Genomic DNA, 16,962 nt, shown 5'->3' with positions numbered 1-16,962 from the left:
ATTTCTAATGCAGTGGTTCTCAACTGGGGGTGATTTTGCCACTGGGTACATTTGACAGTGTCTGGAGATACTTTTGGTTTGGGGGATGGCATGGGCATATAGTGGGTAGAGACCGGGGATGCTGCTAAACATCCTATGGTGCATTAGCCCCCACAACGAAGAGTTATCTGAGCCAGAATGTCCATAGTGATGAGGTTGAGACCCTCCTCTGATGGCATGACAAGAAAGAATTTTGTTAATGGTTCTTGTTTTCCCGGAGAAGTATGGAAATGCTGCTGGTGTATGTTTGCAGTTTTTAAAGGATGAACATTTTTTTTAAAAATATATTTTATTGATTTTTTACAGAGAGGAAGGAAGAGGGATAGAGAGTTAGAAACATCAATGAGAGAGAAACATCGATCAGCTGCCTCCTGCACACCTCCTACTGGGGATGTGCCCGCAACCAAGTTACGTGCCCTTGACCGGAATCGAACCTGGGACCCTTCAGTCCGCAGGCCAACGCTCTATCCACTGAGCCAAACTGGTTTTGGCAACATTTTATTTTTAAAAAAATATATTTTATTGATTTTTTACAGAGAGGAAGGGAGAGGGAGAGAGAGTTAGGAACATTGATGAGAGAGAAACATCAATCAGCTGCCTCCTGCACATCCCCTACTGGGGATGTGCCCACAACCAAGGTACATGCCCTTGACTGGAATCAAACCCGGGACCCTTGAGTCCACAGGCCAACACTCCATCCACTGAGCCAAACCGGTTAGGGCAAGTATGAACATTTTAAAGTTATGACTTGGTATGTTGTGGCAGAATGCACAGGAGAACGATCAGCCAGCACTCTGAGGGAGGAAAGTTTAACCTTTATTTCGCAGATCTGCTAGTCCAGGGAAATTCCAGATGCAAAGCCTGAACTCAACTCGTGGGGAGGCTCTGACCTATATATCTTCTCCTGTGGCGGGCCCCTGAGGGTGGGTCCCTGCAGCTCCACCCAAGTCAGTCTTGGTGAGGCCTTGGGGGCATGCTCTGGCAGCTCTGCCCAAGTCAGCTGTGGTGGGGCCCTGGGGTTAGGCTGTGCAGCTCCACCCCAGTCAGAGTGGGGAAGTAAGACTACAGTTTTAACCTGATACTGAACTAGGTTGCAAGGCCCTCCCTCCCCCTTAGTGGATAGAGCATCGGCCTGTGGAAGGAAGAGTCCCAGGGTCCATTCCAGTCAAGGGCACATGCCTGTGTTGCAGGCTCGGTCCAAGATGCAGGAGGCAGCCATTCAATGATTCCCTCTCATCATTGATGTTTCTATCCCTCTTCCTCTCCCTTCCTCTCTGAAGTCAATAAAATATATATTTAAAAAAGAAAAAGAAACGAAGAAGAAAATAGATTTCAGTTGGGGTGGTAGTGCCTGGTCCATGAGCCTCAAAGGGTGTGCCGTGACTTCCCAGTGAAGTTCTGCCTTATCTGGGACATAGAGATTTTGGCCTTCAAACAATTACTGACGACACTGAGGATCGATCGCAGGGAGCAGCGAAGGAAATGGTAGACTCAGGAGCAGCATGGGTGCATCTCCCAAACTGTCTTTGAAAGTCAGCCTTGAAGTCAGCCGTAGCAGGGTAGTCTCACCTTGGAAATCAGTAAACACCATGAATCAGAATTTATTTTCCCTTGAGAGCCATTTACCAACATGTTGTTAAACATTTACCAACACACGGTTGCGTGGAATGGGGATGCACGCCCACATGTTTTCCCATGAGGACAAGCCCTTGCACAGTACTCACCCTCTTTCAGGTTATTTTTTCTCCTCTGTTGGTTTCACGTATTTCACAGGTGCTCCCTGACTTTAGCCAACTATTCTAATGTGTAATGTGTATCTTGGTATGCATTCTTGTAAAATATGTTTTGCTGTTCTTTACACATTTAAATTTCATAAATGGCATTATGATATATTTCATTTTGAATCTTTTTTCACTCAGAATGGTTTTTAAGATCCATCCATGGCACTCACTATGGGCACATCTAATCCATTGTTTCTCTCTGTGGCATAATAAATCACAGTGTGCATCCACCACATTTTGTCTACCCCTCCCCCCCCCCCCTTTAAGAGAGAAGGAGGTAAGGAGAGAATGAGAGGAACATCAATTTGTTCCACTTACTTATGTATTCATTAGTTGCTTCTTGTATGTGCCCTGAACAGGGATCAAACATGCAACCTTGGCATATCGGGACGATGTTCTAACCAGCCGAGTTACCCGGTAAGACCGTGCCTATCCTCTCTTCCAGGCTCCACCAACTCCCCTCACCACAAGTAACAGTGCATGCTTCCTCTCCACAATGGCTGCACCAGGCTGCTCTCCCACCAGCAACACACCAAGTGCCTGCAGGCCCATAGCCTCAGCCAGCCCCTGGCACGATGACCCAGCTTTTGGACTTCTGCCAGTCTAATGTGGTCTAAAGACATGTAAGTTGTAACATACTTCATATGTTCTCCTTTCCTGTAATGCAAGTGGAGCAGGCAGTTAAACAGCATGAGCAGAGCAGAACCATGGGCCAGGTGCAGAGGGTCACCAGGGCGGAGAGCCCCAGGTGCCTAGCAACAGGCAAAACTACAAGCCCTTGCCAGACCACTCCCTTAAGAATTAACTCCTGGAAGGTGACATCTAGGCTTCAGTTGTTTCAGCTCCAGGCCGAGAAGCAGCAGTCAGACAAGTAACGAAGTAATGAAGTAATGCACCATATCAGGACCTGCTGCATTGACTAATGACCCCCTGGCACCAACCACTCAGTGGAGACCGCCCCCCTCCTCCCTCAGGAGACACTGGGGAAACATGCTCTATTGCGATCTTCCCCTGAGGCCTTCAGATAAAAGCTCACTCTGAGGAGCATCTAGCTCCCTTCCCCACCCGCTCCTTTCCCCAGGGCATGCTCTCTTTCCCGGAGTGTGCCCTAGCGCCTCTCCTCCCTTTCTCCTCAAGATGCTTATCTCTTCCCCCTCTTTCTTCTAAGCTCCAAGGCCCTTTTACTACTTCTGTCACTTTCTAAACTTCCCCTTAAGTTCCTTGGCTCTGAATTCTTTCAAGCCAAACTCAAGGACCAAGGTTGCTGAACCGTCCAGCCTAACTCTGGCTAACGCCAGGTGCCATTTCCCACCGCCAACACAAGCTCCCACAGCCTGCCCAAGCTGTAGCTCGGACTTTCACAGAGGGCTCTGAGACGGCCTCTCCTGCTGCTCTCAGGACCATGCTTGCTGGCTCGTCTATAGTTTTGTTCATTGTTGTTGGTTAACAGACCAGGTATATTAAAAGGAGGATGGTGAAGTCTACAATTCTGTCTCATCATGGATGTTTCTATCTCTCCCTTCCTCTCTGAAATCAATTATATATATATATATATATATTAAATGTATATAATAATATACATTTAAAAAATAAAGTGGGCAGTTTCTATTTAGAGTTCTGGACTGGTTATATCCATTTTCTGGAGCCCCACTCAGAGGGGTTAGATACTATTTGGTATTTCCCCACAGAATACTAGTATGTGAGAATTTTCTTTAGGATGGTGGGGGAAATCCCTTAACTCTTGATTCCGAGACAAAGGTGAGGCTGAAACGATAGGAGCCAGCTCTGGATCTATGCAGCACCATTGCTGTTAATAACCTGAAGAAAAGGCACCCATCCCCATGGCCTAACATGTGCTGGAATACATGCCTCATTGTGCCTGGAACTGTGCCTGTGCGGAGATTTCAGCTCATCCAATCCAAGGAGACTCGGATTTAATACCTTGTGTCAGAAACAGAGCCCCAGGAAGACCAGGGCTATTGTGTTCTGCAGCACTGTGTTCCAGCATGTGAGCAACAGGAGAGTCTGGGGACCCACAGGTGCCCCTCAGACCAAAGTCTAGCCCTGCTCCCCCTGGGATGGCTCAGCTGTCTGCACTGAGGGCCAGAGCCAAGGCCTCAGGCTGCCAAAGCCCATATGCGTCTGGAAAACCAGTTCTAGGCCAGGACGTCAGGTTTTGTGCTGTTTACCACCAGAACCTTCTCTCCAAGCTCAAACAGGCTTCACTACCAACAAGGGAGGCTGGGACTTGTTAGAACCATGGAACAGTGCCCAGAAGGTAGCAGGTGTTTCAGATGCTTTTGCCGAAGGAACTTCCTTTAGAGGCAGAGATAATTCCTCCTGCATTCCTTGTTGTATTTCCTGTGGCATTAAAAGTTTTCATGAGTCAAATTCTCTCTCACTTGGATGGATCCAGAAAGCTCAGACACTGTAGACAGTGAGCAAAAGTTCAACATAGGGGACTACTAGGTAGAGACATGGAGAAATGTATTCCACACAACTTTGCAAATGGCAGCACAGAAATCAAGAGCACACACTTTGGAGTCAGCCTGGCCATCTCTGCTACCTGTATGACCCTGACCAAGTTACCTAACCTTTGGAAGCACCCCCTTTTGTAAAATGGGGTATAAAAATAGCCCACAGGGTTTCTGTGAGGACTAATTGAAATAATGCTTGTGAGGTCCCTAGCACATTCTTGACCCATTACAGGAGCTCACAAAATGGGAGTGCTTACGAAAAACAGAACTCCCTGTAACTTCGGGACCGGTCAGCCCTTCTGAACACCCAGCTGTCACACGGGGGAGCCTCTGGAAGGAGGGGCTGTGGCATTACATGCTCTCAACCCCTGTGAGTGACACAGCTCACCATCTGGACCATCAGGACTATAAACTCTATTTAGAAGAACAAATGAATTCTTACTCCTTCAAATAAAATCAACGGACATGCTCCACCACGCAGAAATGTTCTGGCAAAAGGCATCCCGTTCGGCAGCACCCCTAAGCCGTGATGCTGAAGCAAGGCAAACCGCCTCTTCCTTGACCTAAAAGCTAAGATTTAGTTTAGCACCCGTTAAGGAGTAGTCAGTTTTATTTGAACACAACAGGAAACCACTTCTTTAAGCTCCGATCTATTTCTAATGGCCAGGAAAGTGCTAAGCCTTCAGTTTCTGTATACACAGACAATCACGGCGAATTTTGTGAAGTTACTGTAGTGCAGTAGGTCTCAGAGTGTGGCCCCCAACGTCAGCACCAGCATCTCCCAAACCTATGGAATCAGAACCTCTGAGGGGCGGGGCCCAGAATCTGGTCTAACATGTCCTCTGGCAGTTCTGCCCCTTGTGGGTGCTGATGGGAGTTCCACCCAGACCCCCTTTGCCACTGCCTCCATCCTGTAGCTGCAAGGGTCAGCGACCCTTCTGGAGCCATCCCACCAGGTGAGGTACCCCCTTTCCCATGGGCAAGACCTCAGACATATCATTAACCAGCCCCAAGGCTTCACCTGGGACGAATTCTGCTGACTAATTCATATCCCAGGGTTTCTCAGTGTTTGGGGATGAAGCTAGAAGGCAATGGAAACCACACTCTTGCTTGTGGCTTTTCCCTGGACGCATCTGCTTTTCCCATGCTCCTCCTGACAGCACACCCTCGATCAATTGCCCAAGGCACAGTTCCAGGCACAACCCGTCTCAGATTCTGCTCTTAGGGAATGCAATCCATAGCAGTTAATTTCACAATCTCAAGAAATGTACTACTACCAGAACATGTCTGTCCACAATTCCCAGTTACTTCACTCAAGGCAATTCTAAAACCAGTGCACCCATACCTAAGCCCCCTAGCAGTGGTTCTCAACCTTTCTAATGCCGCGACCCTTTAATACAGTCCCTCATGTTGTGGTGACCCCCAACCATAAAATTATTTTCGTTGCTACTTCATAACTGTAATTTTGCTACTGTTATGAATCGTAATGTAAATATGTTTTCCGAGGGTCTTAGGCGACCCTGTCGCGACCCACAGGTTGAGAACCGCTGCTGTAGAGCCTAAGACCCTCGGAAAACACAGATATTTACATTACGATTCATTAACAGTAGCAAAATTACAGTTATGAAGTAGCAACGAAAATAATTTTATGGTTGGGGGTCACCACAACATGAGGGACTGTATTAAAGGGTCGCGGCATTAGGAAGGTTGAGAACCACTGCCCTAGAGGCTTAGAGGATGTGGGTGACAGGACACGGACTTGCAATTGTTTTTGGATCGGAACGTTTGTGTATTGTGACTCGGGGAATGTAGTGTTTTAGCTCCTGAGACAGTGTGCGATGGTGAGACAAGCTTGGATTCAAATCCTGGCACCACAATTTGCAAGTTGTGTCAACTTGGACAATAAAGCTAATTCTCTCTTCTTCCTTACCACAGAGCAGAGTGCCCAAAACATTGAGTTTTTATGAGAATTAAATGAGATGACATAAACATCACTCAGGGACTTAGCTTTCTTGTCTTAACAGGCATAATTATGGGATTTACTTCATGGGGCTCTTGAGAGGATCCAGGTACAGCTCTCACATGGTATATGCTACACAAACGTTAGGTGCCCTTACAAGGAGCAGGCTTGATACATGCTCATTCCCTTCCCACGACGGGCCAGGGGGTTTCAGATTGGCCTGGAAGCTCCCTTAGAGTCCACTGCATCTCCATCCCAGTGACAGTGGAAACGAATCTGGGGTGGCGCTCTTCTCTGAGATGTCCTAAAGCAGCTCATATATATGGAAATCCTCTGAATTTTCTTTCTGGTAGAAAACAAAGATACTTACAGCTAGAAGGGGCTTAAGAATATAGCTTTCCGTCAAGTCCTGCTTAAACTCGCTCATGTATTTCGCCTCTGGGGCTCCAGCCCTTGACCAGTCCCAACCTGCACGGGGCTGGCGGACAGGTGTCAGGACCACAGCAGCACTCACCCCGGGGGAAAGTGTCCCAATCACAAGCCACAGCTTACTTCACATATTGTGGCCCTCGGGCCAAAAAAAGTTCCTCTGACAGCTTGAGACATTACTGTTACTATGAAATATTAAAGTTGATGATTTGTAATTAGCCAAAGGGTGAGAAGAAACATGCATCCTTTTGTTATCAGTTAATAACATGTTAGCTTTGAGGAACTAAATCCCACTTAATCCAAAGGGAAAAGCAGCTCTGCTGGCTGGGCCTGAGGCAGGGAGCGCTGGGCGCCCAGGAAAGATAAAGTAAATGCGCCTCCACCGTGTGGCCAGGAAGCGGGTTGTGTAGAAATGGGCAAGAGGTTTATTTGGTGACTTTTCACTCAGCTGTGACAATCTGAAATCCTGTGAGCTACAGCCCCGACACCCCCCGTGTGGAAGCCCCAGAGGCTGGGGTGCCCCAAGCATTCATGTCCCCCCCAGGGAGCAGTGAGGAGGCCGCAGAGAAAGACAAATAGACCAAGAAACCTCTTCCCTAAGGAAATAAGATGTTACGAGACCATATTTTTTTCTATTTTTAAACATTTTATATAACTCATAAAACAGTGCTTGTATAAAAATTCACACAAAGTTGCTAGAGAGCATACAATTTCCAAAAATGTCCTGGGTTTTTGTTACATTCAGTTTTCTAATGATGCACTCAAATCAACGGTCAAATGCAGACATTATATGGTAGTTCATTATCTTTGGTAAAACTATTCCCATTATTTTGTCTCCTCACAGTATTAACTCTGATATCCACTTTGTGCAGGGTCTGCTATCACTAGGATGTCAGAAAAACATTAAGGCTGGATCTACGCGAGGCAAGTATTTCCAAATGGCAGTAACAGCCCTTGGCCCCCAGCCCCACTTCGTATCACCTAGCTACACAGGCAGGGAGAGCTCAATGGGCTCCAATCAGGGGTCTTGAGAAAGCCCCTCCCCCTCAGGCAAGAGGCAAACGTTTTGGGGAAAGGGGGAAACTGAGGCCATTTCTACAGGAACCCAGTGCCATGCTGTGGTCTGGTCAGGCCAGTGACTCTTACCATTTAAACAGCGAATCCATTCATCACTCAGTAGATCCCATTGGTGGGTTGGTGATTGCAGCTGACATGATACCCCTCCCCCTCAACTTACAGAAAGGAAGGTTCAGGGCTGACATGGAATGGGGAGGGGCACCCTAACACCCTCGACACAAGACACGACTTTACTCCCTGTCACGTGGTTGTTGTCATGTAGACACAGCCAAAGTGAACTGAAGCAGGGTTAGAACACTTAGGACATCCATGACTACCTTCATACATTCTTTTAAAAGTTCCTAACACAGAACATGAGGGACACTACCACCTAACGTGACTTGCTATTTTACTTAACATCAGAATGTGTCTGTGCTAATTCTTTACTTCTCCGGATACAAGGCAAAAAAACACCCCGAAAAACAAGTGAAAACCAAAAATTTAGATAGAAAGGGGGAAGAGATTTGCCAACAGATCTTACGGAAAATATTACATTTAAAAAAAAAAAATAAGTAGTTTGTACTTATATTGCTTCATGTAAAAACTGCCCCTGAGGCCACCTGCATGGCTGGGGAACTGAGGGCACCATACAGGCCACAGGGCCTGCATTCGCTTCCTGCCGAGACAGTCCAGAGGGACAGCAAACAGCTCCCAGAGTGTGGCCACCTCTCTTCACTGAAAGGGACACTAAGATTTGGGGGGGGGGGGGGGCGGTGGGCGGGCAGAGAAGCCCTACGCAGGAAAGGTATAAAAGGAAACCACCCAGAGTTTCCAAAAACATGATCTAGGTTACGGAGACATAGTTCATCCTTAGAACCTAGAACCTGTTGATTTCTTTAATGTGGGTACATAGGATTTTAAAAAATGATTGTGCTTCTGAAGTTGCAGGGTCACATTCCACCCTCTAGAAAGCAGGACAATTTTCACATGGCTTGGAATCCTCTCGGATACATCCTAGAGACCAGAACGAATTCCACGGCACTCTCCAACCAGCAGGGCTGGCGGGCGAGTGCCACTGCCATCTTTGGGTAGGGGGTAGAGCGTGTGTGCATGTGTGTATACGCATGTATGTGTGCACATGTGCATTTGCTTGCGTGCATTTGTGTGTTTGGGAGACTAAGGCATAGAGAAAGGCGCAGGTGAGGGGGCGTGGGGTGACCCTCCTGGCTGCTCCAGTCCCTTCTTCTTTCCAGGCACAAAGAAGTTGAAGTTGTTTACGTAGGTCCCCATCATCTCACTTGTTTTTTAATAAGAAATGTGTGCGTGCACATGTGGGTGGGTTAGAGTCATTAAATCCCTGTGCATTTCTAAATTTCAATAATTTAGGACTGCAGTTACAACAGAAATAATCTGTAAATGACATTTAAAAGCAATTTTAATAAAGCTAGGTCAGCACGTAAACATTGTTCAAAATCCTGTCATACATATTAAAACAAACCAACCAACCTGGGTGCAGGCCAAATGCTGCCCTATAGCCACCGAACAGAAGTCCTTGTCAGCTGTATAAAGACAACTCACAGATTGTTTCTATTGTTTCTGCATTTTAAGGTAGCCAATATTTAAGCCACAGGGTTTTATGACTACCCTGTGTGATTCATTTATTTTCCCACGTTTCTAGCATGATGCATTCAGTCTGAGTTCTAGACTGTTTCCTTTTCCTCTCAGGCATTTGGCCCCCAAAGTCAGGTACATAAAAGTATTGTTTTTAAGAACTTTAACTACTGGGGAATTTCCTGGTTGGACCTCCTGGAGAACATGCCACTGGCCTGAAATAGTCTGACCTTCCCAACCAGTGGGAAGAGAAGAAATGTCTCAATCCAAGGCAAGGGACCAAGATGTAGGGCAGCAGGGCCTTCTAGGGGGTCTGAGGGGAAAGCTCTGAGTGGACCCTGGGCAGGGACATGGGAGCCCCATTTGAGATGACCTGTGTCCTTCCAATACCGGGTATCCCCAAGAAGGCCCTGAGGAACAGGATGCATACTGACTGGAGGAGCTAACATGGAGCTGTGGTGAGTCGTCATACAGCTCCCAGAACCCAGATTTTGTACAAATACACACACAGAAAGTAAACCGTTCTTGGTGAGTCCAAAGGGACCCGTCCTTACATCAAACAAGAAGCCAATTATTCACACACACTGTTCTCCAAGGACATGTGTCTGCCCCTCCTCCAACCAGCCTCCTCATATGGAAAGGGAAGGGGGCAGTGGAAGGACACAGCTCAAATGACATTGTGAACGTGTTTCCACGTCTATCTACATTCATCTCATCATCATCATCCAGTGTTCTTGTCTACAGAGAGGGAACACAACATTCTACCCACCCAGCAACGACGAACAGGCCAGGCCACGAGGAAGCCCCTTCCTCGGCACTACAGTGGAGGGAGGAAGCGAACATGGTCAGAAAGGATGTCACGTCACCCCATTCCCACTACTGCCATCCAAGGGGCATCCTTACTCTTCAAAATCAGATGTAAAAGACAAGGTCAGTAAAGTCGGTCTCTCTGCCACCTGAAGCTATTAGCCACCATGCAGAAACATGGCCATTCTAAAAATTTCATAAATCTGAAACCATCTTCAAAAGAAATCCCGGCAACTGAAGTCATCTAACAGTATTTCACCATGAATATTTAAAAGATTTTTTTTTTCCCTAAGCAAATTGGCCCCCAAAGAGCCCAAGTGATCTTTTTAAAAAGGGGTTTCCTTTTAATTAAAAAACAATTGATAAAAATGGAAGATGTAAAATGTGGGAAGAGGAACAAGAGTTGCTGAATTTGCATTTCACACTGAGAAGCAGGGGAGGACAGCCAGGAGAGAGAAGCCTGCTCCTGAGGCCTCGGCTCTCACAGCTCAGCAGCCATCCCCAAACCGGCTGCACCCCTGGGGAACTCGGGACACAGGTCGGAAGTAAGAGAGACCAAATGTAAGGCTTTGTTCTCGCGGTTGGGTGGGTGTTTGTGTGCAAAAGTAGTAAGCCACTTGCCACTGCCGTAAGGTGCGTGTCTGTGGATACCATACACGTGCTCCGAAGGAAGGCTCAGGCCCAGGGTACCCATCACTTCTCCACCTTCTTGGCTTTCTTCAGGATGTCACATTTTTTCCTGTTGGGGCGGCGGCATCGCTCATCGATGCTGGGGATACATTCGTAATGCCACACCTCCTCCATCTTCTCCACGGGGTACACTGCCTCCACGTAGTGGCGGATGAGTCTGAGCCGCGTGGGGTCCAGCTGCTTCTTGTTGCAGGCCCCCGAGTGGTTGTACTGCAGCCGGAGGTTCTCGGCCGTGAAGAGTTCGGGGAAGAGCCTGACGAGGAGCCGCGCGGCGAAGTTGCCCACCGAGAGGCTCTGCTGCACGATCTCGCGCACCTCCTTGTCTGACAGCAGGTACGGCGAAGGCACCGGGAAGTCGGGCGAGGGGACCACCAGCTCGTCCAGCGGGATCTTGCAGAAGTCTTTGCTACTTCTTTCGGGGGGCAGCGGGGGTCCCTCAAATTCCTCTCGAAACCTCTCGGAGTTGATTGCATAGCTTGCCAGGTCCCTGCACTCGGGGCCTGGCACGTGGACCTTGCGCTGCTGCTGGTAGGAGCGCCTCTGCTCCGTGTCCCGGCGGCGGCAGCGCTCGTCCAGTTTGCCCACAAACTCCAGCGTCCAGACGCGGTCGTTCTTGGCCCGGGGATAGAGCAGCTGCACGTAGTGGCGAATGAGCTTGATGCGGGACGGGTCCAGCTGCTTCTTGCCCAGGGAGCCGCTGCAGTTGTACTGTTTGCGCAGGTTCTCGTGGGTGAAGAGCTCGGGGAAGAGGTGCACCAGCAGGCGCGAGGCGAAGTTGCCAATGGACAGGCTGCTCTCATAGATGCTACGCAGCTGCTCCTTGCTGAGCAGGCAGTCAGCGCCGGGCACCTCGAAGTCGGGCTGCGGGACCTCCAGCTTGTCGAAGTCGATGGGCACCAGCCAGATCTTCTTGGACCGCCGGCCGGGCCGCTCGCCCTCGAAGCTGTCCTCCACCTTGATCACGGAGATGTCGTCGGGCAGGCTGGAGGAGTCGTAGCAGTCGTCCCGCGGGGGCTCGCCCTCGCTGCCCCCGTCCAGCCCCAGCCCCTCCAGCTCGTCGTTCATGCGCTGGGCACACTGCTGCAGCCAGGCCTCCTCCTCCTGCATGTCGGGGAAGTAGATCTCCGTGTAGTTGCGGATGATCTGCAGCCTCTGCGGGTCCAGCTCCTGCTTGCCACCATCCCCGTAGCAGCTGTACTGCTCACCCAGCTTCCGGTGGTCAAAGAGCTCGGGGAAGAGCCGGTGCAGGAGGAAGACTGCAAACTCGCCTGGCGAGGAGGCTTCGTCCAGGAACTCAGTGAGGTCCTGCGTGTCCACCACGTGGTCCGAGGCGATGGTGCTGCTCCGATCCAAGGACAGGGCCTCCTCCTGGTCTTTGTTGTCCAGGAAGTGGCCGGGGTCCACCTGCTCGGCCTCAAAGAAGCCAGCGACCTGGCCCCCTGGCTGGCTGTCCTCCATTTCCCGCTGGGCCCAGAAGCGACTGAAGAAGTCGTTCAGCTGAGGCAGGCACTCTGCCTGCCACACGGCCGTGTCCTTCACGGAGGGGTAGTAGACCTCCACGTAGTTGCGGATGAGCTGCAGGTGCAGCGACTCCAGCTTCCGCTTGGCAGCAAAGCCGCAGGCACTGCAGCCGCGGGAGAAGTCCACGTCACTGAAGAGCTCGGGGAAGAGCTGCACCAGCAGGCGGCAGGCCAGGTCCCCGCCCGACAGGCTCTGGTCCACGATCTGCTTGAGCTCGGCGGCCGTCAGCTGGTACTCAGGGGGCGGCTGGAACTTGGCCACCATCTCCGTGGGGCTCACCTGCTTCTTGATGCGGCTCACCTCCAGGGACAGCAGGTCCACCTTGCTGTGCAGCTGGGACATGTTGGAGGAGAGTGTGTTGAGCATGTAGAACATCTTCTGGATCAGGAAGTAGATGTTGGGGTCGCCGTCGGTGGTGGCCGAGGCCGCACTGCCACTGTCCCGCTTCTGTGTCTCGTTCAGGAGCCGCAGTGGTGAGGGGCTGTTGCTGGGGTTTGCCTTCTCCAAGAGCTCATACGTGCTGAGCATGTCTCCTGCAGGGGGGTTCTTCTTCTCCATGATCTTGTGCGAGATGCCGTACAGAGGCTTCTTGTAGGAGGGGGTGGTCGCATCATTGCAGGACTCCTCCTCACCCGGCCACACAGAGACCAAGTTCTTGCCCCTGCCGGCCTGCTCCCCGTTGCCCTGGCAGGGCGAGCTGTTCTCCCGGTTCCTCATGCCTGCTAGGAGTGCCTGGAAAACACAAGGTGTGTTAGGAGATGTTCTGATTTACTACACTGGACACAGGTCTGTGTCACACACACACAGGGGCCAAGGTCAATTACAGGGGCCAAGGTCAATTGCAGGAGCATGTGAGGAGCGGATTCCCTCGCCCTGGAGTCACTCTGTCCAGAATGCACCACGAATACAAACACACATCTCAGTGTAAACCAGTTCATGCCCCCTATTTCCTGAGAGAGGCTCAGACTGGACCCGGAAGGCTGCGAACTGCTGCAGGACACCAGCGCTGGACTTTCTACCCAGGGCCCGACAGGAGACAGAGCACAGTGGCTGGCAAGGCTGGGCAAGAACCCTGCTGGAGGTGGGAGGGAGACCATGGGAATGAGGAGCTCCTGGGCAGGTGACCTCACTGACCGCAGCCTCGAGGAGAACAGGTGTCTCCACGTGGACACCGAGATGCCTGGGGTGGGCACAGAAGAATAGGGTCTACAGTGGCAGTGTGCTGCCCACTCTACCACCACCTGGAATCACGTATTATCTCGGATTGGAAAAGGGCTAGCCCAGGGGTGGGCAAACTTTTTGACTCGAGGGCCACAATGGGTTTTTAAACTGGACCGGAGGGCCAGAACAAAAGCATGGATGGAGTGTTTGTGTGAACTAATATAAATTCAAAGTAAAGGAGCGGAGGGGAGAGCAAGAGAACTGGATAGAACAGCCGGATCTGGCCCACGGGCTGTAGTTTGCCCAAGGCTGGGCTAGCCCAAACGTTCCAGAGCCTGTGCTGCTGAGAGTCCATGAAATGATGGGGCCTCCCAGGTTTCTAAGTTTTGGTCTCCCTGTTGGTCCAGCAGCCCTTCTCAACCAGAACTCCAGGAGGAAAGGAAGCCCTGCTGTCCTAAGTCACCCACAGTCTGTAATGAATTAACATGTATCTCATGCATCTAAGAAGGGTACTTGCTATGTATGTGAGAGAATTAAACCTTACCAACTAAGATCTGAGGGGCGGGTCCCTCCACTCGCCCAAGGATGGTACACTCTGAAGGTCCATTGTTGCCAGACACCCAAGGAAGCTCAAGATACTCTTTAAGAGCCTCAAAGCTGGACTCTACATGCCACACGGGACAGGCATCATCCTGACCATTGGGAACCCAGAGTTCTCGGTGCTTCCATCAGCAGTTTCCCCATTGCCAAGCCCTGAACGTTTCAAGAGGCTTATTTACATAAATGTGGATAGGCGGTTTTGGAGAAAGGTCCAAAGGCAAGTCAGTGGAGGAAGGATAACCTTTCCACAAGAGATGCTGGCTCATTCTACCATTTCCGTATACAAAAATGAACTCAAAATGGATTGTGGACCTAAATAAAAAACCCAACTTAAAATTCTAATACTTCCAGAAGAAAACGGAAGAGAAATCCTTTGTGCCCTAGCCAATTGGCTCAGTGGGTAGAGCGTCGGCCTGCGAACTGAAAGGTCCAGGTTCAATTCCAATCAAGGGCACAAGCCCGGGTTGTGGGCTCGATCCCCGGTGGGGGACTTGCAGGAAGCAGCCAATTAATGATTCTCTCTCATCATGGATGTTTCTATCTCTCTCTCCCTCTCCTTTCCTTTCTAAAATCAATAAAAATATATTTAAAAAAAAAGAGAGAGAGCAATCCTTTGTGACCTTAGTTTAGGCAAATATTTCCTAGAATCCAAGCACAATCCATACCGTGAGAGAACAAATTGATATAGTGGACTTCATAAAAATAAAAATTTCGGCTCTTTGAAGGACACCGTTAAAAGAATGAAAAACAGCCTAGAATGGAAGAAAATACTGGCAAATCATTTATCTGATAAAGGACTTGAGCCCAGAATATTTACAGAACTCTCAAATACAGGAACAGACAACCCAATCAATTATTTCAACAGCCACTTCAAAGTAGATATATAAATGGCATATAAACACATAAAGGATGCTTATTAATAACACGCAGATAAAAACCACAATGAAGGGACTCTTTCCCCCTCCCCACGTGGGAGTCTGTGCTGTGAGATTCTTTCCCCTTCCCCACATGGGCATCTGTACTTGTTCTTCAATACATTTCCATCTTTGCTATACCAAAAAAATAAAAATAAAAAACCCCCACAACGAAATGCCACATCACCCCCATAGAGTGGGTAATAAAAAAGACAATACAGAGTGCTGGAGATAAGGTGAAGGAGCTGGAACCCTCAGACACTGCTGTTGGGGATATAACCACTTCGGAAAATACTTGTTACTTCCCAGAAAGTTAAACATACATGGACCATATGATCCAGGTATTCCATTCCTAGGAATTTATTTACCAAGCAAAATGGAAGCACAAGATCATATAAATACTTCTACGCAAATGTTCATGGCAGCCCTATTTGTAAATAACCCCAAACTGGAAACAACCCGAATTTTTATTAACTAGTATATAAACAAACTGTTACATTCATACAAAGGAATACTACTCAGAATAAAACTGTTACACCTGGTACTCATGATAAATCTAAGTAATTATGCTGAAAGAAGCCAGACAAACAAGAGAGACCATACTTTATGATTCCATTCACATAAATTTCTAGAAAATACAAACTTATCGAAAGTGACAGAAAGCAGATTAGTGGTTACGTGGCATGCAGGGAGGATGCAAAGGGGCACAAAACTTGAATGGTAGCTGATGATGGATATGTTTATTATCTTGATTGTGGTGATGGCTTTACTGATATACTAGTACACATGTCAAAACTTACCAAATGGTACACTCGATGTGCCATTCATTGTATTTCAGTCCTAACTTTACAAGCTGTTTTTGGCAAATGTTGAATCTGACCCCAAAATGTATGGGAATATATCTTACAGGGTTTAATTATGCAAAAGAGCTAATTGGCAAGCCCTGGTGGCTGTCAAGGGAGCAGGCAGGGTTGAAGCACAAAGGGTTCACTTCCACAGACAAGCATGTGCCCAAGGCAACTGCAGGATGGGCGGGAACAAAGTGCGCCTTAGGGTGCTCCTGCACCTGGGAAAACATGGCTGGCTTAGGCTGGCCCCGCCAGGGCTTCTGAAACGGCAGTCACCTGGAGTCTTGCTAGAACGCAGATCCGGATCCCTGGGTCTGTATTTCTAACGCCGGAGTGTGCATTGGTCCTTTCCAGGGCCTGCTCTCCGTTATTCTCATCCAGGCAGATTCAATGTCATCTGCAAACCTTCAGATAACTAATGCCGGCATCCAACAGCATGTGAGGTCTTTCCTCTTGCAGGGCAAAGAGACAATTTCGAGAGGCTAAGGTTACAGTGGCAGGTGAGCAACATGGTGTGAGAAGAGGTAGGCCCAGGGTGAAAACAGGCCACGAGGTCACATAATCATAAAACTTTGATCCGCCTAAACCTTCCCTGCTATTTTCATTTAAATTAATCAACTACTTCCCTGACCCTCTTAGATAACAAAATAATGACTCATATTACAGAAATGTTCATTTTTCTCTTATATCTCTGTTGATAACCATGCAAAAGAAAAGCTATTTTACTCTCCTAGGAACCTGAAGATATAGGAATTCCTGTGTTTTAATTATCCCACAGGGCTGCCCAATACTTTCTCAGGGTTTGTGTGTCTAAGCTGATGAAGGGTCAGAGGCACTGGCCCCTCCTGTCCCTCACCACTCCCACACTTCCCAAGAGCACAGGAGCAGGACATGCTGGGTTGGAGAGCCTGCCCCTGCCCTACTCCCTCTTGATGTCTCCTCACCAAGCGGTCCCCGTCCCCATCCAATAGCAGGATGGTTACCTGATGGGAACAGGACATTCCTGAGTCTACCCCCAGTGCCTAGCACAGTGCCCGGGACACAGAGAAGTTTAAAGCAGGGCACCGG

At 49.0% G+C, this 16,962-nt stretch overlaps 1 protein-coding gene across 1 annotated transcript in view; it reads right to left on the bottom strand.

Annotated features, from left to right (window-relative positions):
* Window positions 1–10,853: 10,853 nt before the first annotated feature.
* BEND3 (BEN domain containing 3) overlaps window positions 10,854–16,962 on the bottom strand; it is a gene marked incomplete at its 3' end in the record, with an annotated part of 29,447 nt that continues 23,338 nt past the window's right edge. Inside the window, exon 4 of the mRNA XM_080664243.1 lies at window positions 10,854–13,103. Within this exon, the coding sequence (XP_080520369.1) occupies window positions 10,854–13,103 (2,250 nt within the window). The remainder of the gene's footprint in view (window positions 13,104–16,962) is intronic.

Source organism: Plecotus auritus, assembly GCF_963455305.1.
Source record: "Plecotus auritus genome assembly, chromosome: 4".
Lineage (NCBI taxonomy): Eukaryota > Metazoa > Chordata > Mammalia > Chiroptera > Vespertilionidae > Plecotus > Plecotus auritus.
Note: the sequence above shows the minus strand (reverse complement) of the source record. Positions and strands in the feature narration are given on the sequence as shown.